Below are 26,057 nucleotides of genomic sequence, written 5' to 3' on the forward strand. Positions count from 1 at the left end.
GGTTCTCCAAGGAAGAGCATGTATTTTCTTTCCCTGACTTAAAGAATTAAAACAGTGTGGAAATTAATATACAGCCAGATTTATAATCACAGTGTAAAACACATATGGTACTAGGCAAGGCTGGGAAAGGTATCCAATTTTCAGTCCTCAGCTCCTTGCATTTCCCCTCCCAACAACTGTTTAACTCTCTTGAAGATCATAAACCTCTTGTTCCCAGGTGCTACCACTACCTCCGTTCCTCCATCGGCTGGTCTTCTTGCTCCCTGAAGGAGTGGGAAAGGCAATCCCTTTCTGCCTTGCTAGCCAAAGGTGCAGGAATTTGCCATGAAACCTTTTGGCCTAAGGGAAGTGCTGATTTATTTAAGAAAATGTTCTAAAATGGGTTTTGCTGAACTTCCAGCAAAACATTGGTGTGTTTCTGAGGAAGAACTGGAGAACTCAAAGTGCTGTGGTGAACTCTACAGGGAAACCCTAGCAGAGGGAAGGAAGTCCTCAGCAGGGCACGTCAGAGCCTGGGCCTCCCAAAAAGCAGAAAACCATGAGGAGTGGTGTCCTCACAGCACCTGGTAGGTCCAGGTTCCTCCACATGAGGCAGAGAGCCCCAAGCTCCACATCTCATGGTGAAGAGTTTCCTCCCCTGCTCTGCACCAGCAGTTTGAATGGCCTGTACCACATTTCCTCCCATTATGCGCTGAAACAGATAAGTAAAATGCACCTGTATGAAACCCTTCACTGACCTGCTGCCCGTGGCTTTGCGTACCCACGTACTGGAGAAGCCCATCTCCCAGATGTCCTCCAGCATGAAAAATGTTACATGTGCACTTCAGGGCTGCAGCATGGGGTGCAACCAGCAGGTATTCCAGGTTGCTGGTCTCAGGTCACCAGATGTCATCAACAGTACCTATGCTTTTGGAGGTGTCACATTAACATATTTCTTTCAGGGTGACCAATGATGGATGGATGAGCTAAAGGTATAAAATCCCCCTTTTTCCCCTCAGAGTCCACAATAACATTAAGTCCTGCTTCATGTCGAGCTTAAGTCTGCATTTTAACATATACATGGAGGAGACTGTGTTAAAAAAATCTAATATTATGCTGTTGAATAGAGAATTTACCTAAGTAAATAATTATTTTTAAACCCAAGATTTAGTCAGCTTTAGTATTCCACATTATGCTAATGTTTGACAATTACTAAGTGTGGGTATCAGCCAGCATTTTTTTTTTAAGTTTAATTTAAAGCAATTTGACATGGAAAGGTTATTACTTTAGTTGCCAATAAAAGCTGTACTTTTAACATAAGTGTACACCAAGCCCTAGGGTATGTGACTATTATCTTTTCCGCAATTATGTGGTGTTCTACATAAATGTTTAAAAAAAAAAAAAAAACGAAAAAAAAAAAACTTAGAAATATCAAAAGTACTAACTTAGCTACCATGTAAAAGTTGAGCAGCAGAGCCGGGAAGCCCGGCTCCCGCAGACACAGCACAGGTTGAGGTTTCCTCCTAGAGGTACCGCCGGGAACGGCTTCTGCTTTTCTCTAATAGGGGGAAATCTCAGCTTCCACTTGTTTTTTGGGCTGCCTTGCCAGAGAGACCCCCAGACTGTAGCAGCAGCTGGGGAGCCCTGTGCCCAGCCAGCAGCCACCACACAGAAAGGCAGGGGTGCCAGCCCAAATGCAAAGTTCGGTCCTACTAGGCAGAAGCATCACGGCACAGTCAGCCCTGCCTTCCAGGGGAAATCAGCCTTTTTTCCCCAGGAAATTACAGGTGAGACCATGAAGAACACAACGCCATTGCCGGAGCCCCTGAACAGCTGACGCCCTGGGTACAGGGGTGCGGAGGAGAGAGGTGAAAGCCTGTCCTAAGCAGGGCACAGGCCGGCTCACATGCGTGTGGAGAGAGGCGTTCCCCTCCTGGCAGCTGCCCTCCTCCAGGAGTCACTCCTTTGGCTAAAGCGAAGACGCCACGCAAACCAAAAACACCACGAGGGTGTGTGCCCCACACCCCGGGGACTTGGCACCCAGTGCCGTACTCTCTCGGGCTGCTCAGTCTTGAGTCCCTCCTGTATCACGGAGCCAGTACGGATGAGAACAGCCTCTTCCACCAGCTCCTCTGGGCCAGCAAGGGGCAGAGCCGGGGGCCATGTGGGCACACGGCAGCATCTCCAAATAGGGTCCAAGCCCCACGTCAGCCCGCGCAGGTAAACTCACTCGTCCCTGCTCTGCCCGCTCAGCCCTTCAAAGGCAGAGCCTGGGGGCAAACAGATCGGAGCGAGACAAGCTCTAGTCCAAACACTGAAGGCTGCTTAGTTAAGAGATAATTTTGATTATTTTTTTTTTTAAAAGCCTGTGGGTTTGGGTTTTTGGGTTTTTTTTTCTGTCTGGGTTTTGTTTTTAAAGTTAATTTGAAGCTTGCAAAAGTCACAGCATGACCCTTGCTGGCTGAAAATCTTCCCAGAAACACCCGGCACCAGGGCAATGAACTTCAGCTTCCTGCAAGGCCCTGCCAGCGCCGTTTGGTGCTAACCTGCGACCGTCTCCAGACAGGGAAAGGGAGGTCAGCCCCAGCAGCCTGCTCAGCCCTTTGTCTTTCTACTGAGAAAGTGAGAACATTGGTTACAGTTCCAGTGCCAACCGCAGTTCATGTTTCAAATTAGCTCAAGTTTGTTATTTTACACTTTAGGTAGGAGCCGCAACAAACTGTTCACCAGCAGTCCAGGCGATAGTATACAAGCCCCTCTAGGATCCCTTGGAAGAGCTCCTGATGAGTTCACCAATGTTTGCACATTAACCTCTAGGTGAAAAGCCAGCCAGAGGGATGTGAGAACTCCACCGAGCCCTCCAGAGCATGACACAAAATGATGCAAGTGTGGGAGCTAAGACAGAAAAGGTTTTGTGAGCCCAGAAAAAATAATAAAATGTTTAAATCCTTAATTGTTTTTCTTGAAGATTTATCCAAAATTGAGCTCTCCTTAAGCCTGTGAGTTTGCAGAGCATTGTCAATAAATTAGATCATGCACACAAGGCAGGGATTTCCAGCCAAAAAGCTCTAGCCATGAGTCGCTTAACAGCAACACTCCCCAGAAAAACGACTCGAGATGAAACATGAGATATGTATTAATTATCAATGGTCTAATAGAAAATTTAATGAAGACAAGTATCTTCTTGCACTTTATCCACGATAACGATGATAGTACGTCAGCGAGATGCATACCTTACAATGTGGCGGTGAATGTCAAGTCTGAAGCCATTATAGCAATTCACCACAATAATGGCTAGCCAATGTATGGACTTGTAGCACTTAATCAAAGTAATGACATTCATCCACAATTATTTATGTTATGGTAACAAAGAGCTGCCAAATGCAAAACAAATGACATGAGGATTTGCAAGTGAATTCCTTCCCGTAAATTCTCCTTAGGTTATGCTTAAAGGCCCTCAGGATGGAAGCCTGTATAAATTCAGAGTGTTATCAAAACGGTGCTTTTATTGTGTCACATTTTACTGCCTATAAGCCATGAACCCAGCGCTATTGCCCAAACGAGCTCTTCAGCCAACAGAACTCTATTGATATCATTTGAGCTGGCCTTGATTTACATCGGAGAATTGTCTTCAGAATTTTACAGGGGGGAAAAAAAATTTTGGAAGACGACCTTTGCTTAGGTTTGCCTATCAAGAAAAACAAAGACCCAGTTGTATCAACACTTATACATGCATTTAACTTAAAGTACATAAGCAGTTCCCACTTACCTCAATGGGCTTTGGATTAGAGCCATTATAATTACCAACCATGATTCTCCATTAAGTGCAGTACTTTTTTTTTTTTCAGGGGCATTTACGTGGGTGTTTGTATAAAAACACTGTCAAAAACTAAGAACACCAGCAAATATAAAATGGCAACATTCAGGTTCAAATGCAATGAACTAATTTATTTTTTTTAACACTACATCCAACTGTTTTTCACCACTCACAGATGTCACTGGAACAACCTGAATACAAAAAATCGCCGAAGAACAATATACTACGCAGACTAGCTAATATTGATTGCTTTAAAAACGCCCCCTGATAAACTAAATAATAGCCAAATCTCACTGCAGTAAATGTGCCTTTATATCATTAAACACTAATTTAACAGAACTCTGAATGCAGAGTGAAAAACATGAAAATGTTGAAAATGAAGGATTACCTTTTTTCTTTTTTTCTCTCTTTTTTTTTTTCTTTTTTTTTGCATTATATGAGTCTCCAAAGCAACATTCCAAAGAAGAAAGCAACCATTCCATATCAGCTGGCAACTTAACCGCACAGGCCAACACTGGGACTAAGCTAAACTCTAATACGCGCTTTCCAAAGTGAACCATGCCCCTGAGAGGGGGAGGCTGGAGGACGCCCCTCACCACAGGCTCTGGCCACCCTCGATGACCAGGTTATGGCCCGTCATGTAGTCTGAGGCTTCGGAGGCCAAATAGACGACGGCAGCCTGCAGGTCGGTGGCCTGTGCTAGCCTCCCAGCGGGGATGTCCGCCAGCCAGCGCCGCACCAGCGGCCGCAGGTCCTTGGAATGGATGAGCGGCGTGTCGACGATGCCCCTGCAACGACAGTTTAGGATTGGGTTTTCCCCAGAAGGAAGGGCAGCACTTTCCAGGTTTTCGAGATATTAATTTGGAAGGAAAACTGTGGAACAGCACAAAGGAGATGCACAAGTCAGACCTGCTCTGCCTCTGCTGAAAGTCAGGATGCAAACTTCGGTAGCGCTTCTTTCCTATTGCCTTTTGCTGCCGATGGGCAGGCATAGAGGTTTTCTTTAAAGCGAGTACACACTTGCTATCTTCCTAGCTAACAGCAGTACCCTCTTACTTTTAGGTTACTCGCTGTAATCACCGGTTTAATTTTTTTTATAGAAAACAAGCATGGCATTGGAACCCAAAGCGCCTTGAACCAGGTCTGTCACGGCTCTTGGGAGCTGTCATCCTTCTACCAATTCCTTTTCTTATCCCTTTGCAGCGTAACGTCACACAGCGTGTTTGCGTACAGCCCGAAACTGAAACCAGCCCGACTTCCCACGTGTCAAAAAATGGGGGAAACAAAAGCCAGCACCCTTCTGGGCACCAGACCCTTCCCACACCAAACAGGAGGGGCAAAGATAAGCACAGCACCCCTGGTGCGATTCCCCTTCAACCAATACCCCGACAAATCGCGCCACATTTACCCGCCTTGCCTCTTTTACGTTAACGAGTGACTACACCGTTTATTAAAACTCTGCTAAGTTCGTTTTCTTCAGGTGTCCTAAAAATGAGCAATGCTCCAGAAAGCACAGCACAGGGTGAACATTTGGCTGGCTTTTATGACTTTAACTGCGACTGATTTGTCATACTCCTCCTTAACAACATATTTGTATTTTGCAAAATGTATAATTTTTTCAGCCCCTGAACAAATATATTTACATAACTGTGTCTAACGAGAAATTACATTTAACTTCTCAGAAATTACAATAACTAAAACCTGAACTGCCAATTCCACTTCATTAGTGTGGTAGAAATGCATTCCAAATGTTAATAAAAATTCCAACATGCTGATAAATTAGCGCTTCTAAGGAGCATGTGACACCTTGGTTAACATATTCAACCTCAATTATATTTCTCTTCAGCACCCTGTTATCTGGAACCTTTGCTGGCAATCAGAGGTGCTGTTTTTCAGCGGCCAATTTTCTAGATAATGTAGCTTATCAACACTGTGGGTAAACTTGCCAATGAAATCAGGCTGCACTGAACCACACACACGCTAATTGCATCTCTTTTTTATGCATATTTACAGACTGTCACTTCAAAGAAATCAGTGGCCCATTGAGGCAGCCAGTTAGCTGGAAGAATTGCCTCTTGCAAATGAAAATTAGCAAACAAGCTAGTGATAAATATGAAATGAACAAAGTATAAAAATACCCGTTTTGTTCTGAAACTTCATCAGCATCCCAATTTATACTTCCAAGGAAATAATTTTTTGAGACACACTGGATTCTGGGTATGAGATTTACCTTTTGTTTTAAATGAAGGCTGAAATCTGCTATTTACTCTGTTACAAAGTGGAACTAATTCAGACTTTCCCCCCAAACATTTCCGTTTTCGCTAATCAGGCAGGATTTAAATATGGGCTTTATTTTTTATTGTAAATGTCAATAAACACCAGAGCAGTTCAGAAACACTGAGCGAGGCAGCTCGCTTAAGCTCTGGCAACATCATAAAATCAAACGCGTTCCAGTACAGGACTGCAGACGGTTTACTTATTTCCCCCAAGCTCAGCCCCCTGCTCGCTCTCCCAAACTCCTTGAGAACTGGTTTTCTTCAGAGAGGAACATGCTTTGAGCAGCAGACATGAAATATGTTGGACTCCTTTCCCTTACGTGCCTTTCACTGTGCTTACAAAACCATCAACAGAATCATTCTGGCTTTATGCTATCAGAGACCAGGATAAGATCCATATGATTTTTTAATTTTTTTCAATTTACATATATGTCTTAACCCTGAGGGAATGCAGATTAGGGAATATGACACATAGTCCTCCAGCACAACAGATTTTGCTAAAGAGAGGACATTTTTCAATCTGTTCGGAAAAATGATCTTTGGTCTGATCAGTGCAACCTGTAAATCACAGCGCTGTGCCTCTCGCTGGACCTTTCTTTAGGTTCACTTCAAGTAGCAAAAATTTAGATGTGTAATAAAACTTCACTACAAGTTTTTGTTATAGAAATGAGAAAAAAATATAGCGCAAAACTTAAAAGTTGCAAACACACATACTGATGGCACTGTAAATATTAGGCATGTCATTGATACTACACATCTTCTGGGAAAGCTTTGGTGCCAAGTTGGGCAATATAATGTTGTCGAACCCTTTTAGGCAGATTTTAGTTGGCTTCTAACCAGTTCCAGCAAAGACAACTGCCAATGCATTAATTCCCTACCTCATCTCGTATGCAGTGCTGAGCCTATCAGTACTTTCTGTTGCATGTCAATGTAATATCAAACTGCTGGTTCCTTAACATTAGACATGAGCATCAATATTTCATTATTGATACACAGGACAATTTGAGACATTAGGAGAAGAAAAAAAAGAAAAAAAAAACCCAAACAATTGCCTAAAACATTTCCACTTCGAGAGACACATTAGAAAAATATCACTTACCAGATACTTAACTGGAATTGTTACGTGCGCTCAATCCCCAAATGAGAGCAAAAAAAGATTCCATCTGTGTGTAACTTGATTTCTTTCAGATGAGTTATTAATTTGAATGAGTTAAGTACACTCCACTTAATCAGGAAGTGTTTAATCAAGAGATCCACTTAATTGGGACATCTCCCAAGGAATTAGATTTAAGTCCAAAGATACTTACCAGCAACAACTGCTGCTTAATGGGGATAGTAATGCTGCTTAATTGGGATGCCTTCAGGTGATGCTGGAGTGCCCCTTCTCCTGCCAGCTCTGCCTCTCCTTCCCCCGTGATGGGGTACACCCAAAACCTGCTGTGATCCCATCCTACCTGCTTTCTGGCTCCTCATAGCCCCCAGGCTAAAAGCCTGGTGCAGCACCATAGGACTGCCTCCATACCATCCCCGGGGAGCAATGCAGGCATGCAGGGTGTGAAGCCTCTGCCCATCGCAGCCCAAATCCAAATCCCTTTTAGGCAGATTTTAGTTGGCTTCTAACCAGTTCCAGCAAAGACAACTGCCAATGCATTAATTCCCTACCTCATCTCGTATGCAGTGCTGAGCCTATCAGTACTTTCTGTTGCATGTCAATGTAATATCAAACTGCTGGTTCCTTAACATTAGACATGAGCATCAATATTTCATTATTGATACACAGGACAATTTGAGACATTAGGAGAAGAAAAAAAAGGAAAAAAAAAAAACCAAACAATTGCCTAAAACATTTCCACTTCGAGAGACACATTAGAAAAATATCACTTACCAGATACTTAACTGGAATTGTTACGTGCGCTCAATCCCCAAATGAGAGCAAAAAAAGATTCCATCTGTGTGTAACTTGATTTCTTTCAGATGAGTTATTAATTTGAATGAGTTAAGTACACTCCACTTAATCAGGAAGTGTTTAATCAAGAGATCCACTTAATTGGGACATCTCCCAAGGAATTAGATTTAAGTCCAAAGATACTTACCAGCAACAACTGCTGCTTAATGGGGATAGTAATGCTGCTTAATTGGGATGCCTTCAGGTGATGCTGGAGTGCCCCTTCTCCTGCCAGCTCTGCCTCTCCTTCCCCCGTGATGGGGTACACCCAAAACCTGCTGTGATCCCATCCTACCTGCTTTCTGGCTCCTCATAGCCCCCAGGCTAAAAGCCTGGTGCAGCACCATAGGACTGCCTCCATACCATCCCCGGGGAGCAATGCAGGCATGCAGGGTGTGAAGCCTCTGCCCATCGCAGCCCAAATCCAAATCCCTGCAGCCCACCAGTGAGGAATGTGGTTCATCCCCTGGGCCTGCTGAGTTTCATGGGGTCCCCGATAAGGTGGCTTGGCTGCGGCTGTGGGTTGAGCCAAAGGTCAGCTTCCAGCTACCCATCCCAAAGGTCATCACATTATGGCATTTTTATGCCTTGCAAATCAAGCAAAGAGATGCAATTAGCCAAAAAAATGGACATTGATTCAGTGCAATGCCTGCAAAAATGAAGCGTTCCAATGCTGCATGCACCAAAACCTAGAGACCCTGAAAAGTCCCCTGCTCCATCACACCCAATGCACGTCACATGCGCGGGGACCAGGAAAGGGACTAAAACCATGGGCAGCCAGGCATGGGCCACCAGTCAGTGCTCTATAAAGGTCCCTATTCATACCCAGGTCCCCTCTGCAGCCTGAACCTCACATCCCTTTTGGGAAGACTCCAGTACCTTCTGAATTCTGCACGGCGTCAGGAGTGCAGCAGGCTGCGAGGCAATTGCACTAGGACATGGCACAAGGGCTGAGCCCAGTTTCCACAATACACAGAGACCCTCGCCACTGCATGGAGCAACAGGCAAAGTCAGCCAAAGCATCCAGGGAGCCTCGGCCACCTTCTCCCCATGGGCATGAGGCTTGCCTAGCCAGCAAGAGAAGCCTAAATCTTCAGTTTTATAAATGCAATAAATTATCCTAAGGACTCTGCCATAACATTTTATGCATTGATAACGTTTATGCATTGCTCTGCATAAGTTTTATGCACTCATTAAGAAATTAAGTTGATAAAGAGTGACCAGATAGGAAGAGGGAAAAAAGGCCAAAAGGTTTGCATAGTGAAATAATGTTTAAGGCCAGACTGGAGTGTTTGGAGCTTCAGACAGAGGTACGCTGAGAATGCCTTAAAGCATTAATGCAACAGTAAGTGGGAAGGACAAAGGACTTTGGGATGCACTTAAATATTTTACTTATCCAGAGATTATCTTGGGTACCATCATGCCCTATATCTATCTCCATGCTCCTCGCACTCCTTAAAATCCCTTCCTGTTATAAGACGGCTACATGCTCGGCTGGACGTGCATGTTCAGAAAGACTTGTGCATTTGGGACATTTTTCAACCCTGCAAAGTACCCTGATGGCATCGACAGATGCACTGTTGCATTGAGGCTACTGCCCGGTGTTGGGTACTAAGTTCAAGTGGGCTGAAGATGCCCCTGAGCCTTGGTGAGTCACGTCAAGAGACAGGACAATGAGACCCATGGGGTCCACATTTCTGGGAATGGGTCCAAATCTGCACTGAAATGCAGGTTCACATCTCATACAGGCAGAAGGGCAAACGTGAATATTTATTCACTCTCAAGGATATGTAGCTTTTGCTTCTGGTGAGGAGGCATCCAAGCTATATGAATGCTCCCTGGGTGGCCCTGGGACAAGAAGCTCAGCCAAAGCTTTGAGCTGCCAGGAGGAAAACTCTGCCTGGCCCTCAGAGTTGTTCGGTCCAGGTCCCCAACTGCATTATTGGGAACTGCTCTGTCCGGAACGGGGGACCTTAAAGACAGCAAAACATTTGTCCTCTGTGCGCCCTTTCTGGCTATTCCTCCACAAAGAAACACACATGCACACACACACACCCCCCCCTCTTCCTTTCGTAGGATTTTGAGCTCAGAGCTAGAGTTTAAGACAGGTAGGGATGATAAAAATGCAACCCTGTTTTGGCTTGAAAAGTAGAAAAAGAGGTGTGACTATTTTTTCTCCATGCTCTGACAACTGCCTCCAGAAATGTAACTTCTTCAAATATGAACGTATGCTTCCAACTTATACGAAACAATCAGTTTTGATCATTCGGTGGATATTTTTTTAATCTATGTAAACCCTCTAGAAATGGGTAATTCCTCATCTAAGAGCCTCCTTATCCGTGATTGCTGTGAACGTGGCATTACTATCCCGCCTCTGCTGGCAAAGATTACCCATGTGTTTTCAGACACAGCTCCTGCCAGGTCCTACTGAGCTTCCCTAATTCCCTTCATCTCCTCTAGCTCCCCAAAGCCAGTGTAAATTCACTAGCACTAGTTGTGGGAACACGGTGGCAGTGCTGCTAGCGTTGGCATGAGGAAAATCCCATTACGAAGTAAGATGCTGTTTAAAGAATTTATAAAGATCCTATAGAGTGACGGCTGGAGTCACTGGTATAATTAGTGATAAATAATCATAAGGAAGACAGCTAGCACAAGGAAGCAGAGAGCAAACCAACAGTAAAAACAGAGGCACTTGCCATTGAGCTCTGTGATTTTTTCTTTTGAACTCCACTTTGTGGGTTAAAATATGTAATTTGTTTTTCCTAATTTGATGTACATTATATCTTCATTATTACAATTTAACTCCTGGGTTAAAATCCTGCCCTTCTTACTTACTCTGATTGACTTCAATGGTCTACGGAATTTGACCGCTTCCAATTAACGCTATCCACTTGGGTTTCTGCTTAGCACTATCACGCACTGTTAATTGTTTAATAAAATGACTGTGTTGGGCATGCATGTGAGAAACAGGGAGAGAAAAAGTGTATGCGGCAAGAAAACTTTTCTTTGTGAATAAGTACCATAAAATGAAACATACAGCTTTAAGCCTCTATAAAATAAGGACAATGTAATTTGTAATAAATATATATATATTTACAAAATTACACCTGGCCCCCTGCAATTGTCAGAGCTGAGCAGGATCTCAATTACAGCAGTACAATGTGGCTCTTAAAGTGCCTATATATTTGTCTCAAGCAAAAGGGGGAAAGAAGTATTGTCTATTAAGTGTCAAAAGCCTTTTCTGTAACCACAGAAGGCTTGGACAGACTAAGGAAATATTTTATCTGGAAGAGAAATGCTAAAAACTACCCTTCACGTTATTGGAAAACCTATTATCAAATGCTAAAACCTCTTCTTAAATCCCTGAGTATACACAGCAACAGAGCAGGCTTGGTTCTAAGTATTTAAACCTTTGTTAAGGAAAAGACAACATAAAAAGGGATGCAATCCACCTGCTAATTAGAAACTTTATTTGCCGAGATACTGTTCATTTGAGCTTTTTAGAACGTTTCATTCTCTTTGCACTTTCAGAATGAGACTGCATTTTACTTACGGGGAAATGCAGTTGACTTTTACTCCTCTGTCAATCCACTCGGTTCCCAGTGTCTGCGTTAATTTTACGACCCCGGCTTTCGAGGCATTGTACGCCAACTGCTTCTGCGGGTGCGGGACTAGAGGGGATTCAGAAATAGAGAATTATTTATTCTCCACAAATTAAGAGAGCTACACAGACAATTCCCTGTGTTGAGGTGAACTCTTTGCCATTTTCCCTGACACTAGGCAGGCAGCAATAAGAATTTAGCCACCCACAACACAAAACTCTAAATCCATATTTTGCCATCTAAAATTTTTGCCTCAGCAGCCGGGCTACTAAAAAAAAAAAAAATGGAGAAAAAAAGGAAGAAATAAAGATACTTAAAAGGTTCCATATTTGGGCAAAGCCATAAACACACATATGCAATTTTTGAGTATGCCCAAGAAAGATAAATAATCATATACACACATGCACAGTCATATATTATACACATATGTATGTTTATATACAAAATACTTGCACACTGTAATGCTAATAAAATATAGTATAGCATAATTGTATGATATAATGCATAATACAACATGATATAATGCAATATAATGTGATATGATGTAATATAAATGCATAATATATTTTATATAATGTATTCTATTATACATGGCTCCTTGGAACAAATTATTTGCCTTAATTTTTAAATTAACCCTAGTCTGAAGCAAACACATCATATTATCTAATCAGTGTTTGTGTGGATGTGAGCACAGGTGCGTCCCAAAAATTCAGAACACCCACCACTTTCAAAATCTGAAGCTTTTGAAGATGTTTCAAAGATGTCACATGTCAGTCAGCGAGGGAAAATGATCGGCTTGCTAATTACAATGTTCAAGCTTGTTAGTGCCGTGTGCTCGGGTGGCTCTGCCCCTCCACCAGCTCACACACTTGCAGTATTCCCAGGAAAGCTACTTAAGGACAAATCCCCAGTGGGTGTAAAGTGCTTTAAACCCACAGGAGTCAAACCAAGTTGCTCCAGCTGTTGGGATTTACACCCACAAAGCGTCTCTCCTTGGACTTTTCTGGCTGCCGTCATGACTTCATTAAACAAATCCAGTGCAAAGCACTGATCCATAATTAGCACCGCATCGGTACTGAGTGTCATGGAGATGCTGCCTCTTTCATGGAGGGACAGTGGGAAAATCAGTGCTAAATATCAGTAATCACGAAGGCAAGCAATTGCAGCCTGCAGGGTTAGGTCACGCTGAACCCTGGAAGCAGGCGAATCATTGTGTTTGTGCAAGGCAGAGCAGGCAAACCCCACAGCATTTAGATAAAAGCACGTAAGCGGCACTGGTGGATGGCATTAAATTGGTCTGAATTTGCTAAGTATAAGCTGGTGCATCAGTTCTAGATCACCACTACCATCCATGGTATCCCAACATATCCACCATTGTTTTTATTGACTAAAACTATTGGGTTCGGGTGTGTCAATTTAAAAGGTGAAAAGAAGATGATAACAAATTGAGTTATCCAAACTCTGAAAGAGCCAAAAACCCAGCTACAAATTACTGAGCATGTGAATAAGGACCTTTGCCTTGAACATAGGTGTTTGTGAATAGATTTAAAGCATACACGTCATGGGAGCAACAATTAGTGTTGCTTTTTTTCTGCACGTGCTGAAGGTTTGCTCAGAATTTGGAGGCCTTTTTCTTGCTACAAAGAGCATTTCACACCACAGCTCCCCTCTGCCCGCATTTATTCTGCGCTTATTTTTTGTTAAATATGAAATAATTCGCTTTTCGACCAGCAGAACCGCTTTGCCCTCTGCGTGTGCCTGTTGTCCCCCAGACACAGTGCACCGTGTGGGCTCTCAAAAAGATGTGGAATGTAATTTCTTGATTAATTGCCATGCATCAGCTCCAAGTTACATACAACTTCGGTAGTTAACCTTCTAACCTCCCAAAAGCAGTTCTTTGCTAAACTTTCCAAACATGTCTGTTTGTGATAAATCATTCGGCATTTGCTAAGAGGATAAGAGTTTTGGCACCGGCTCTGCACCTCGAGCTCACATGGGTGAGAAGAGCAAGTTGCTGCAAGCTACCAGAATCAGCTTTCTGATTTGGGGTGGGCGCTCAGACAGGGTTTTCAAGAGTCCTTCTGTGTAAATGCTTTTGTCTTCACAAGAATATCTAAGGAAGGTAATTCAGGAGATGAAATTCCCCCCCGCCCCAGACACTTGGCCCCTCTCAATGGAAAGAGCTCGAGAAGAAGCCAAGGAGTGTTGTGAAGCTCTGGCGCTGGGTGGGCTTTCCGCAACCCAGCACCCTGCACTGCCTCCTCTTCCCTTACCTAAAGTGGTCTCTTATAGACAGAAGAGCGAATCTGCAACCCTCCAGACTCATACAAACCAGGGCTAGAGCTTGTGAATAAAGCTATGCCTCCAGCAGTGTCACCAAAAAAATCTGAATTTGTAAGGCTTCTGGGAAGCGAGGACACTCACTCCTGTTTCAGGTGGAGAAGATGGGAGGAAAGCAGATAAAAACTCTGCCAACATCAGCTGCGATACATTTTAAACACCTGACACAATGTTTTTGCAACCTTGGTCGGTGCATAAGGATTCTAGCCTGACCTTGAAGCAGCCATGTAATGTTAATGAGAGGTGCACGCAGATAAAGAGGACCAGACCACTTACCACTAAAGATATTCACTGTAAAAATTACAGATCTGAGTTACAGCTGTGCAAATCGCAGAGCCGCAGCAGCCTCGTCTCTGCTGCTGAAGCATACGTCTGGAGTAATTCCAGTGAAACACCAGAATCAAAATGCACATATGCAAAATGTATGCAGCTTATCTTCAATTAATTAGAACTGATTCTGAGCAGTGTATCTGGAAGAATCACAAACAAAACCCTCCCTATCCCGCTAAGTGTCTCCTCTTTTTCCTGTATCTCTGAGGAAGGACTCAACCTACAACAACAAAAAAAAAATATCCCCTAACTATTTCTAGAAACATTTCATACTATGCCAGTTGGCCAACATACTTAAATAACCAACCAACCAACATATTTATTTAACATTCAGCAGATGGACATGATATGAACATCGTGGTTTTCAGTCGTAGTTTTATAACTACTAGATTTTCTCAATGCCAAGATTCAAACAGGTTCAGAAGGTAAACACATCTCTTCGCCTCTCAACTTCTGGCCTAGCATCCATTAACTTTCAATGACATTTAAACGCGTCTTGCAATGACCCTTCCAGGCTGCTCTCAGGCTTGCTTTCCAGCGTTTGTTCCTGCTCCAGGACCGATACCGCCCTCAAATGTGATCCCCTGTGGGTCTCAGTGGGCTCAGCATGCCAGCCAAGGAGGTGCAGCCCCAGGCTGGGGCTGGGATGGATGCTGTGGTGGAATGCCATTACCTCCCAGCTCAGCAGAACTGGGCCAGGGCCCGATGGAGAAGCTGGGAAATGCCTCTCCTTAAGCAGGGGAGAATTCTGGGCTGCAAGAGCAAGGCTGGGAGCAGTGTGCCAAACCAGCAGGCCCCCAGCTGGTGCCAATTTTCAGAGCTTCCTAACTTTCTCTAGAGTGGAATACCTCCCCGTAAATTTTGCTTTGCGACGATGACGTGGACGGTGGCAGCCCAAGCCCAGACCAGAGCCCCCCCTGTGCAGAGCCGAGCACAAAAGTTGGGGGCATGTGAAATGTAAAGTTTTACATTCTTTTCAAAACTATTTTTCTTTGGGAGATTTTGTAACTCTACAAAGCTGGGGCGGAGGGATGGTGCCTGTGTTTAAGCATAAGTAAAACAGCTGGTAAAGACACTTGAAAAAAAGATTAACAATGACATTATAAATGCATTTTTGAAGAAACATTTAAAGTTACTGTGCAATAAACTGAGCAGAATGTCACAGAATGTCAAACTGGGCACAGTAAAAATAAATGTTATTCCCAAGGAAAATAAAAAGACTGCATATTTATGTAACATTCAGCAGATGGACATGATATTAATACAGGGGTTTTTGGTTGTACTTTTATAGCTACTAGCTTTTCTTGCCTAACTTGGCAACCCAAGGCACCATTTGATTTTTGGATTTGGACAATACTGCAACAGATGTCCAGACCAATAAAATAAATTCCTAAAGGGCTATGCTTAATTTGTGTAATTGATCAAGTTTTGTTACATGGGCCTCAGTTCACCAGCATGTAACTGCCTTCCAGATTAGCTCAGCAGTAGGGATTTCATTCCATATGTTACAATGGTTTATTGGCGCTTTTGACAACACTGCTGATTCAGCAGCGTTGGTGGAGACACCTGTTGGCCACGATAATGAAATAAAACCCACGGGTACCGGGGCAAAGACCGGCACAAAAGCTTTCGGGTGGCTTGTAACATCCCAGGGGCGCAGCTTCCCGCACTCAAAGGCATTTTCCTGAAATTACTGGGGAGAGCACCAGCACCTCTCCCATGCCATCACTGCATCGGAGTCAGAGAAGGTGACTCCGCCTCTTCTATAAAAAGTAATAAGTGCTCTAAAACGTGGAGGACAGATAAATGTTGAAAAATGATATCAATAAAAATTTTGTAGTACATTTCCTCTAATACAAAATGTCAGTGATTTACTCCTTCCCAATACAGGTTTAATTGATTCAAATAGCATCGGTAGTAATTAAAATATGGATTCTGAAGCACAACTGTTAGCTCTCATCACTCACCTATTAAACTTGCCATAGATGCTGTGTTAATTATCTTCCCATATCCTTGATTCAGCATAATGCGGCCTGCAGCCTGTGACAGAAATTAAAGGAAAGACCAGTGACCCTTTTTGTGATTGTGCTAATAATGACATGATAATAAATTAGTCTTCACTTTTCAGAAGAGTTTATGTGCTCACACATTTTTTTTAAGCACTTGATATAAAAACTTGGTATAAAAATGGCTGATGCAGGAAAAATCCCCTTGCCGTTTCAGACCCTCTTCACTGTTGGCAATATTTTTTCAAAATAATCACTGATGTTGGGAATGGCCCCCCAAAGCTTTCTGGTTTTCAGGAATTGTCAAATAACCACCCTCCAAAAAAACCTGGCCGTTCTTCAATGCCTGGGCTTGGGCAGCCAGTAAGTAGCAGCTGCTTTGGAAAATATTGACCAAAATCTGTAATGGATATAAAGCAAATCTCTCCTTAATTCCACCAAAACTACGACCAATTTTATTGTGATAATCAGTCATAAGGTGTTATTAAATCTTGGTAAAGTCAACGTTTAGAAAATTGTTACCCATTTGCAAAACAAACCAGTACAGCGTTTCACACTTACTTGGCAGCACAAAAATAACCCTCGTAAATTAACATTAAAAGTTTTGTCCCATTCTTCTAGGGAAGTATCTTCGCTTGCAGAGTTCATATTGATTCCCGCGTTGTTGCACGCAATGTGAACCGTGCCCCAGTGAGCTACGATTGCATCCACCATCCTTTGCACATCCTCGGGCTTGCTTACGTCTGCTGCAAGGGCAATGCTTTTAATCCCTGCATCAAAATAAGAACGAGGAATCTATTTTATGATTATTTGTTATTTCATGTGCGTATATTATATAAATGTGCCACCTTCATTCGTTGCTCCACAGACTGTAGCAAAACGTGTGTTTGTTGTTGGAATACTTCTATTAAAGTTGCTAAGCGGGGTGAGGTTTGCTGGTTGGAGGCGAACATAAAACCGAGGTACGAGCGTGGAGTTTGCCACTCCACCGGGACGAAGCTTTGAACACTGCACCATCTTCTGTCCAAAGCCTCAACTGCAGCTTCCCCACTGGGGAGCAGCTCCACGCAGCATCACTCCTGGGTGGATGGCACCAGCTCCGGAACTAGATGAAGCAAAGGACTCTTTCATTTGCTCAGATGTAGAGGATTTTTGGGGTTTGGGGGTTGGGGTTTTTTTGGGTTTTTTTTTTACGCCAGTTCCCCTCAAGATGCTGCAGAAATCAAACCAGTTTGCACCAAAAGTGCTTTCTGGATGAATTACAGCATCCAGGCAGCTGGGAGCCTCAGTCAAAACCAAACCAGTTTTAGGTGGGAGCTAACAGGGAATACCTGCAGGTCCCCAGGCATGGTGGCTGCAATGCCTGGCCTTATTTATTGCAAATCACACTACCAGAACAGCAGAAATATTTGGAAGTGATTTACTAGCATCAAAACATGCAAAAGTTGTACTTTTTTCCTAGAAAAACTCAGGCACTGACTTTTGCACCGCCACCGATCCATAAATACATTAATTTAATTACTGTCAAAATTAGCTTTAAATACCCTTGTTATTAAACAAAACAAGCAGCCTCCTGAGGGACCTGATGCCAATGGGATTATACCCATCCTGAAAGTCAAACAAGGTTACCCCGTAAGGGCTGTGGTGAAAGGGGTCTTAACTCCCAAGGAGGAGGGCAGCCACTGGGGCTGGGCCATAGACCAGCAGGCCGCAAGCAAACAGTGCACAGGTAGGGAGTTACAGCTGCTAAAGCAAGATTTTTTACTTCTATTTAAATGAAAAAAATATTCCCCATGGGTTCCTCTTTTAGATCATTTTATTAAAAAATTTAAAAGAAGCCTTAAACCTATCTTAGAAGAGAAGACTCTCCCAAGATGAAGCTTTGAGACGGAGACCTCCATGAAAACAAGGCAAAACAATAACTGCCCAGAGATGTTTGGAAAAAATGACAGGAAAGCAGCTTTTGGATGGAAAAGTTCCTCTTGATTTCCAATGCCTCCAGGAGCCTGCCGGAGCGTATACCCCAAGGTGATGCTGGTCTGGGGTGTTCCCCCTGTTGGGCCATGGGACCTAAGGTCCCTCTGGTGTTCAGCCATGCCACAGCTCCCTTGCTTTCCACAGCAGAGGAAAGGGCAGAACAACAGTACAGCCACCTACAAAATTGAATGCAACTTTTGCCACAATACAAGACCTCTTATTTTATCGTGGGTTTTATGCTAAATATGCTGAAAGAACAAGAATAGCCAGGCAGCCCCCGTTGCTCCTCCTAATTGTTATCAAGACATGTAACGTACAGGGAGCTGCTGCAATCTTTCTTATTCAATTTTCAGACAAAATGGGTGCAAGCGTGTTACTAATGGTAACAGAATGAGGCTCTTCACCTGCCCTCCAACTCTCACCCCATTTATGGCTTCATCTTATACAATAGTTCATAAAAACAAGACAAAAGGGGCCATGCGTGAGTGTCTAGCAAAGAAGCAGTGCCGGCACGCTCACTTCAAACCAGAGTCCCACACTTGACCTTAATCAATTCAGTTGATATCCTTGCACCATGAGAGAGGGGAAAAAATGCACTTTCTGTCCCTCCACTGTCCCCCCCTAAACCATCTATTAAAAATAAATTAAAAGATAAAATAAACTATGGAAAAAGAGCTTAAAATCTGTAGTGCAACCCAAGACATGACCGTGCTGCTACATGCACAATAGCACCAGTGCATCTCTACAGTCCTCAGTTTAGTTTTGTGATGCTGGTGGAGGCAGTTTGGTGATGAGAGGGGCAGGAGAGAAGCCCAGTGGCTCTGTGTTGGAGAGGTGTTGTGCCGAATCCGCCCGAGGTGCCCTTCTGCAGGGCACATGTACGTGGCCCCCCTGCCACAGGGCTTTGTCTCTGGTCTCTCCGTATAAATGGAAGTAATGGAAGAAGATCAGAAGTGACATTGTGGGGAAGACATTTGCATAGTTTACAGCGAAAATGCACATTTTTAAAATCCCATCAGACTAATTCTTCCCTTAAGGTACAGACAGCGATTTCCCCTGAAGACAGAGGGGTATGTAGTGGAAGGTAACCCTTAGGATTTTTTGGTTATGTTTCATCATTTTTGGTTCTTCTGTCAGGACCCATTAGCAACTGTTGAAAAAGGTATTCACGCAGGATCTAAAAACAAAGGCCCCTGTAGCCAGGGGAGATATACCCGAGCTGTCTAACAAAGCTAAAACTGAGATCACAGAGGTTCTGATGTTTAAAACTCATCGTGAAATGATGGCACCATCCCAAAAGACAGTAAAGGGCTCCTTGGTATAAGTAAAGTGGGTTTAAGAAAGCGAAGCAAAATGTTTTGAAAAAGTATCTGTATGGGAATGACTTGGGGCACTGCATTTTCAACTTTGACTTAGAGATCCACAACCAAAAAGGTTGGGGGGGGAAAAAAAAAAGTCACAGCTCCTTTGTGCTTATTATAGCAGGAAAAATAGGTATTAATACTACGATTGCTTCAATTTACTCATGTGAATATTTTGAAAGTAAAGCTAGCTTGAACCTTTTTGTCAAAATTTATTTCCAACAGAGTATGTTACTTCTTTGAAGCCAAAACGTTTCATGGAAACATATTGATTTCAACAAAAGTTTTCAAGGGAAAGCTTCTGAGGTCCAGGCTAGACTCTCTAGTTACCTCCGGAGAGAAAGAGATTGAAAACCTGACCTTTTCAGATCCTTTCCAAAAACGGGCATTTGGATATAATTCCCTTTCACAAACGCATTACAAAGTTTGGGTTTTGTTCCAACAAGGAACGACAATAAATTTGAAACCTCAAAAACCATCATGAGATGGAATAGATGTGCCCTGACCAGCTGCACTGGTCAAGTTGATAGAGAATATGTGACCTCAAAGGATAAAGATGTGTAAAGACTGAGAAGCGAGATTTTTTTTTTTTTTTACTTTAGACTGCAATAATATTTGCTATGCCTTGTGACCTCTCTGACTGCATTTTGTAACACCCCCCCACCTCCTCCGGGCTTGCAACCCACCAGTGAAGGAGCAGAGATGTAGGGCAGCCATTGAAGGGTGGATGATCAAACTCCTACTGAAAATGCCCTGGAGAAAAGTTAAGTTAGTTTTCAAATAGGCTGTTGGCATCCAAAGTCTCATGGCTCTATAGAGTAGCCCATTTCTATCTCAATAGCTCTACGTGATATGCAGGATCTCACTGTGAAAAAATGTCCGAAAGGCAAGTTAACTTATAGGGCACAGCTACTTCATGCCAAGACCATATGGCTTCAGTGCACAAGAAAATGAAAAGCTTTAGGGAAGGAGGGACCGGATGACTCAAGAATTTGTAGTAGGAGCTGGACACTTTCTATTCTAGGTCATTGGGATCAGACCAGCAATCAAAGCTTTAACCAGTACACCGATAGTCAGTGTAAAGCGTCTCCTGATTACTAGAGCTGGGACTGTACAGACTGGGACTTCTTAAGACCTTTTCTATGGATGCTCAGGATGGTATCAAAACCAGAACTGAACCGTTCCTCGCCCCTTACTCAGGAAGTTGATTGAGACTGGGTGATAGAAATGCATCTGCAGGGGCTGGTTTTGCTGGAGAATATGGTTTCCAATGGCCCAATCCCTTTCTGAAATCAGAGAGGAAACAAATGCTGGTGTCTTTATCCAAACAGGAACGCAAAAATTTCCTGGGTAAAGCTCCATCTTTAGAGGCAATGAAGTACTGAACTTTGAAGAAGGCTCAGTTGTAATCTCACAAAAGGAATTATAAAATGACTAACACTTCCTTTATTTTCTCATTAAAATTATATTTCCAGTTTTCTTTCTCCCCTTTACAATTGCAGTTTAGCATGACTCCAGGGGGAAATTCAATTTTATGTTACATTTTCTGTTTTTACTGCTAAAATAGAAGTGGCTTGCAGAGGATTTTACCTCTTATTTGGGATTTTAGTTACTGTGTCTATTAGTATTTTGTTCCTACATCTGATCTGGCATGTTTGGAAGAACTAGAGCAGAGGGTTTCAAAAAATGACTGCTTCAGTTTGAGGGCACAAGAAGAGGTTTAGGCTGACAATACCTCTGCTCTGTTTTGGTCTGGTCTGGCTCACGGTCCAGATATTAGGTACGGAAGAGGTACCAGGGAGGGGGTACATGCTAAAGAGTTTGTAGGCCATGTCTGTCATCCATCCTTAGCAAAGCCTGAGGAGCTTTGGCTGCTGCATGATCTACTGTGAGGAACATGAGGGCTGGATGAAAGAGAATTGCACGGCAGAGGAAGGGTCAGGTTTGGACAAGCAAAGCAGCCCGTCACAGCACTCATCACCAGGTCGTGTACAGCAGGACCTGCAGGTCAGTCCCATGCTTACCTTTGAGGCTGAGCTCACACACCACCGCTTCTGCCTTTGCAAGGACCAGATCCACAACAGCTACTTTAGCACCGGCTTCCCCCAGCGCGTGAGCAAAGGCTCTTCCAATTCCCTGCCCTCCGCCTGTGACGTAGGCCACCTTGCCATCCAAACGCAGTCGGTCCAGGATGCAGCGCTTGTTGTAACCCCAGAAGATGTCATCCCTCACCACGCCTTTCTAAAACAAAACCATATATACATTGCACAATAAGGTGCAAAGCTCAGTAAGTGATAGCTGTGAAGGGCTCTGCCTGGGAGAATGAGGTGGGAGCATGAACGGGGATCCCTGTCTTCTTGGCCCATTATTTAATACAGAAGGTATGACTAATCCAAGCAAAAAAGCAGCCTTACCCCCACAGATATGAGTCTCAACAGGAGCACTAAAGTGCAAGACAGTGGAGCAGAAGGGCTGTGGTTTGGGGAGATGCACTTACATGGGAGTTGGGTACAGTATTTCCTGACCTGACTTCCCATCAGAGATGGGTCAGGCACAATGTCTTAGAAGATGACTGATTAAGTCTTCCAATTATTTCACCCCCCGGGCCCAATCCTGCCCTCAGGCTCAGCTGGCTCCAGGAAGGCACAGAGGTCAGGAACAAGTTTCCAAAGGCAGGATTTGGCTCAAGTGGACTGCAATCAAAATATCTTCACACGGCTGGTGCACAAATAAAGATATCAGCCAATAACTTAAACCAAGCTGTCATCTGATCAGCTGCCATACATCATTTCCCCTGACTGGAATCAAAATGGAAAATACAAGATGTTTAAAATATTGGGTTTGAAATGCCAGGAATTGCCAGTGAGTGTAGCTTTGGGAGTACTCAGAAGCTGCAAAACAGTCGAGATGTTTGGGTCTGGATTTACTGAGTTGGGCCGTTATGATTCCAGATGGGAATTTCATTACAGCTGGATGATGCCCACTACATAAAATGGAGAAAGATAAAAGCACCATCTTTTCCACAGGACAAGCAAAATCTAAGGCCATGAAAACGTGAAACTCGGAGACCATAGAAGGGCATCACGTGCTGCCTTTGGGTAAAAAAAAGAGCTACTTCAGAAATATTGTGTTGGTTTGTTACAGCCGGACCCCACACTGGCCTGCGTGGGGAGGACCAGAGAACAGCAGGCACAGACACGCAGTGAGCAGCCACTCCGGGGATTTATCACAGCTCCAGCATGGCTGATCCAAAAGACTTTGCAAGGAATCAGCGTTTAATAGTTTTAGCGTAGCCCTGGACTCGTAAGGCTGATATGTGCCAAGCCCTAAGCCCTTAAGTCCGTGCTGCACAGCACCACGGCACGACAGAATGTGAGTTTGGGCTCTCGCCACTAAAGCTCTGGAAATTATTTTGTCACCATCCTCAGCAGAGTCAAAATTTTCCCAAAAGTGCTCACAGAGAGGAAATACGCACCTTGGATTCAATCACTGCATCTGGAGGTGCAGGGCTCCTTCGGATGATGCTCAATCCACTCTGCACAGGTAAAATTATCTGCAAATATAACACAGACACACACGGTTCTCAACTGCTTTGTACCTGGCTTTGTATCACCCACATTCCACTGACATGAAGGATAGCACTTCCTTTCTTAGGCCACAGTAGCTTTTCTCCTACTCCTATTCTTTAGCTGAAATTCCTTCCAACACAAATATGTCAGGCATTTGTATTTGCTCACATTCCTCTTCCAAATTCATGGCTTCCACAAATGCCAGGAAAAAAATGCAATTTTGTCTCTCTGTTTTCTAAATCAGTGCCAGCTGCTGAGGTTTCTGGGTTTCCACTGCCTGGCTAATGCTGTCAGGAGGATATTCCAGTCTTATTCTTGGAGCTTAGCAAGCCATAATAGCAACACTTTGGTGTTCTTCAGCATTTGCTAGAACATCTGTCCTGCACCCACAGACGAATGTCAGTGGGTTTTGCCACCTACCTTCTCTGATAGTATTACCACACTTGAGTGAAAGCTGCACTCAGTGTGGGAGATTCAACACCAAAATCAATCTATTAGAACATTACATAGGGAATCAACATGCTACTTACATCCATTGAATGGCTAACACTACGATTCAGGGCATGGAAAATTGTCATTTATTTTTCCTTTTCTGCAAAGAAAAGCTGTTGCTACTGGTATGTTGATGATAGAATAAATAGAGAATCACAGGAGGCATCTCTAGAGGCTGTCTGACCTCCGGACAGACAAGGACCTCAAGTGTATGAGGCGTTATCAAGACCTCCTGGACAGGAGCTATGGCAGGGTGGGCACAGGAGGGGGTGGCAGGGAGGGAGATGGGGGACCTGGCCTGTTCCACCATGGAACCAGCCTTACAGTGCAGAAGGACAGGTAGGGATCTGGCCATCCTTGGTGGCTCCCCTCAGCCACAGCAGCCCCCCTGCCACCCCGGTACAGCAGTGGCACAACAGTAAGCTTTGCAGGCTGGTGGCTACTGCCCTGGGGTAGCATCATTCATGCCTGCTTTTAAAACCCTGGGGGATATTTGCTTAATTTTGCCTCTAAAACCATAGCATATTGTTTATGCATCCTATTACTTCTCTTTTTTTTTTCCTGCTGGAGTAGGACTTTGTTGACTGCTACTGTGCTGGTGATGCCCTACAGCCTCCAGAGCCTTTAAAGCGGAGCGGCGGTTCCTTGGTTGTTCTGTGGAGCTGATTATTCACTCTTAAGTGCTCCACTTTTATCTTGCCTTTAACACTGTATATGATGTAGACAGAGAGTAGGGACCATTTCTGAATATAGAAACTCATACATAGAGCTCAGGTGAGGTGAATTATAATAAAATTTGAGTTCATTTTAGGTCCCCTGGATAATGGCACCAACAAAAGAAACATTTTAAAGAGTACTTTGCAAAATCCATAGATACAGTACCATGAGCACCTTAACCAATTGCATTGCACTAACCTGCTCAACACGAGGATCTGAATTAATCACTGTATTTAATTTTCTGACAGCTAGTACATTTTCATCAGATATGTTCTCCAGGTAGACTTGTCCTTTCATGAGTGTATTCTCTACACAGATCACTCCGTCCATTCTCAGCAAGTGGTTATCCATGACAAAGCTGTAGTAGTTAACAGCGTTCCTTTGATCAGCATCAATAAAGACTATATCAAAGTGCTCGTCCTCAGCATGTAATGCCTGGAAAAAAATTATGTTGGAGAAAACACTAATTATTTACCTGAAAATTTAAAGTCTTGCCATTAAAATGTCCTTTATATAAGAACTAAACGACAAGGAACTTTGTGCTTTTAAGGTAACATTTCTAGGATTACTTCTAGAGATCTTGGGAGTTTTCCATGCTTTGGAAATAATTCTGCAGCAATGCTGGTGCCCAGAACTCTGAACCTCTCAAAGAAAATCAGGGTATAAAAGGGGATGGCTCATGCCAGCTTGTGGTGTTGAGAGCCACAGCAGAAACATCTGCATATCTAGAGTCAATGTGCATTGATCCATCAGGGTAAGGGAGAGGACTGGCATCAAAACCCTGCGGCCGAGGTGCTGCAATAAGTTATCTCTTCTCAAAAGCGTAACTATCAGCAAACTGAAGAGTGGTGATTATATCAGTCTGGGAAAGAGAGGCATAAGGCTGATCCTGGGAATTGCAAACTAGTGAGTCCCACTTCAGTAGCAGGAAAATGGTTGAAATCCCAATTAATAATAGAATTATAAAGCGCATAAAAGAACAGGTCATGATAGAGATAAAGTAGCACAGCTCCTGTGAAGGAAAATGATGTTTCTTTAATCTAAAAAAATGCTTTGGATGGCTCAGCAACAAGGAGGATAAAAGAGAACTGGCTGCTATCATCTAATTGGATTTTCAGAAATGTGGCACACCTTCCCTCCAAGCAGGCTGCTGATGATAATGTATAAAAGTGTTGATGGATGACCAGATGGGAGCCTTTACAGCCTTCTCCTGTGGCAGTTAATGCACTTGCTGCCCAAGAGGCTGCTATGGAATATTTCAGATTCCATCTGGGACTATTTAACTGCATCTGTGTGCGTTGCAATGAAACAACGGCTCATCCACCTATCTCGGCAACAGAAATGCTTTCAAGTCTTGGCATTTTGAGTGAAAAGAGAAACAATTATGTTTTCCAGAACTCACTGTTTCTACCACAACTTTTAACAGTACTTCTTGCGTCCAGATTTCCCTTTTGTGTTTGGAGACATTGAGCACAATGAGTGATGAGCAATCCCCTGAGACGTACGAGAGAAAGCATCAATAACAAATGGCAACAGAATGTGAAAAACTAATTTGTTTTCTGGAATGAGGCTGATGGCTCCCAAACTGAGATTTCAGGAGCTTTTCTGAAGCAGGGAGCTCGACAGACAAGGAAATAGCGGGAAAT

General features: G+C 43.5%; 1 protein-coding gene across 1 annotated transcript in view; it reads right to left on the reverse strand.

Moving 5' to 3' along the window:
* Positions 1–4,388: 4,388 nt before the first annotated feature.
* Positions 4,389–26,057, reverse strand: part of LOC104132680 — a 39,026-nt gene continuing 17,357 nt past the window's right edge. The window contains exons 5-11 of the mRNA XM_009646004.1: positions 24,610–24,846; positions 23,109–23,186; positions 21,658–21,874; positions 16,857–17,065; positions 16,257–16,329; positions 11,571–11,688; positions 4,389–4,584 (exon numbers count right to left, since the gene is read on the reverse strand). Of these exons, the coding sequence (XP_009644299.1) occupies positions 4,389–4,584; positions 11,571–11,688; positions 16,257–16,329; positions 16,857–17,065; positions 21,658–21,874; positions 23,109–23,186; positions 24,610–24,846 (1,128 nt within the window). The remainder of the gene's footprint in view (positions 4,585–11,570; positions 11,689–16,256; positions 16,330–16,856; positions 17,066–21,657; positions 21,875–23,108; positions 23,187–24,609; positions 24,847–26,057) is intronic.

Source organism: Egretta garzetta, unplaced genomic scaffold, assembly GCF_000687185.1.
Source record: "Egretta garzetta isolate BGI_Z169 unplaced genomic scaffold, ASM68718v1 scaffold228, whole genome shotgun sequence".
NCBI classification, from domain to species: domain Eukaryota; kingdom Metazoa; phylum Chordata; class Aves; order Pelecaniformes; family Ardeidae; genus Egretta; species Egretta garzetta.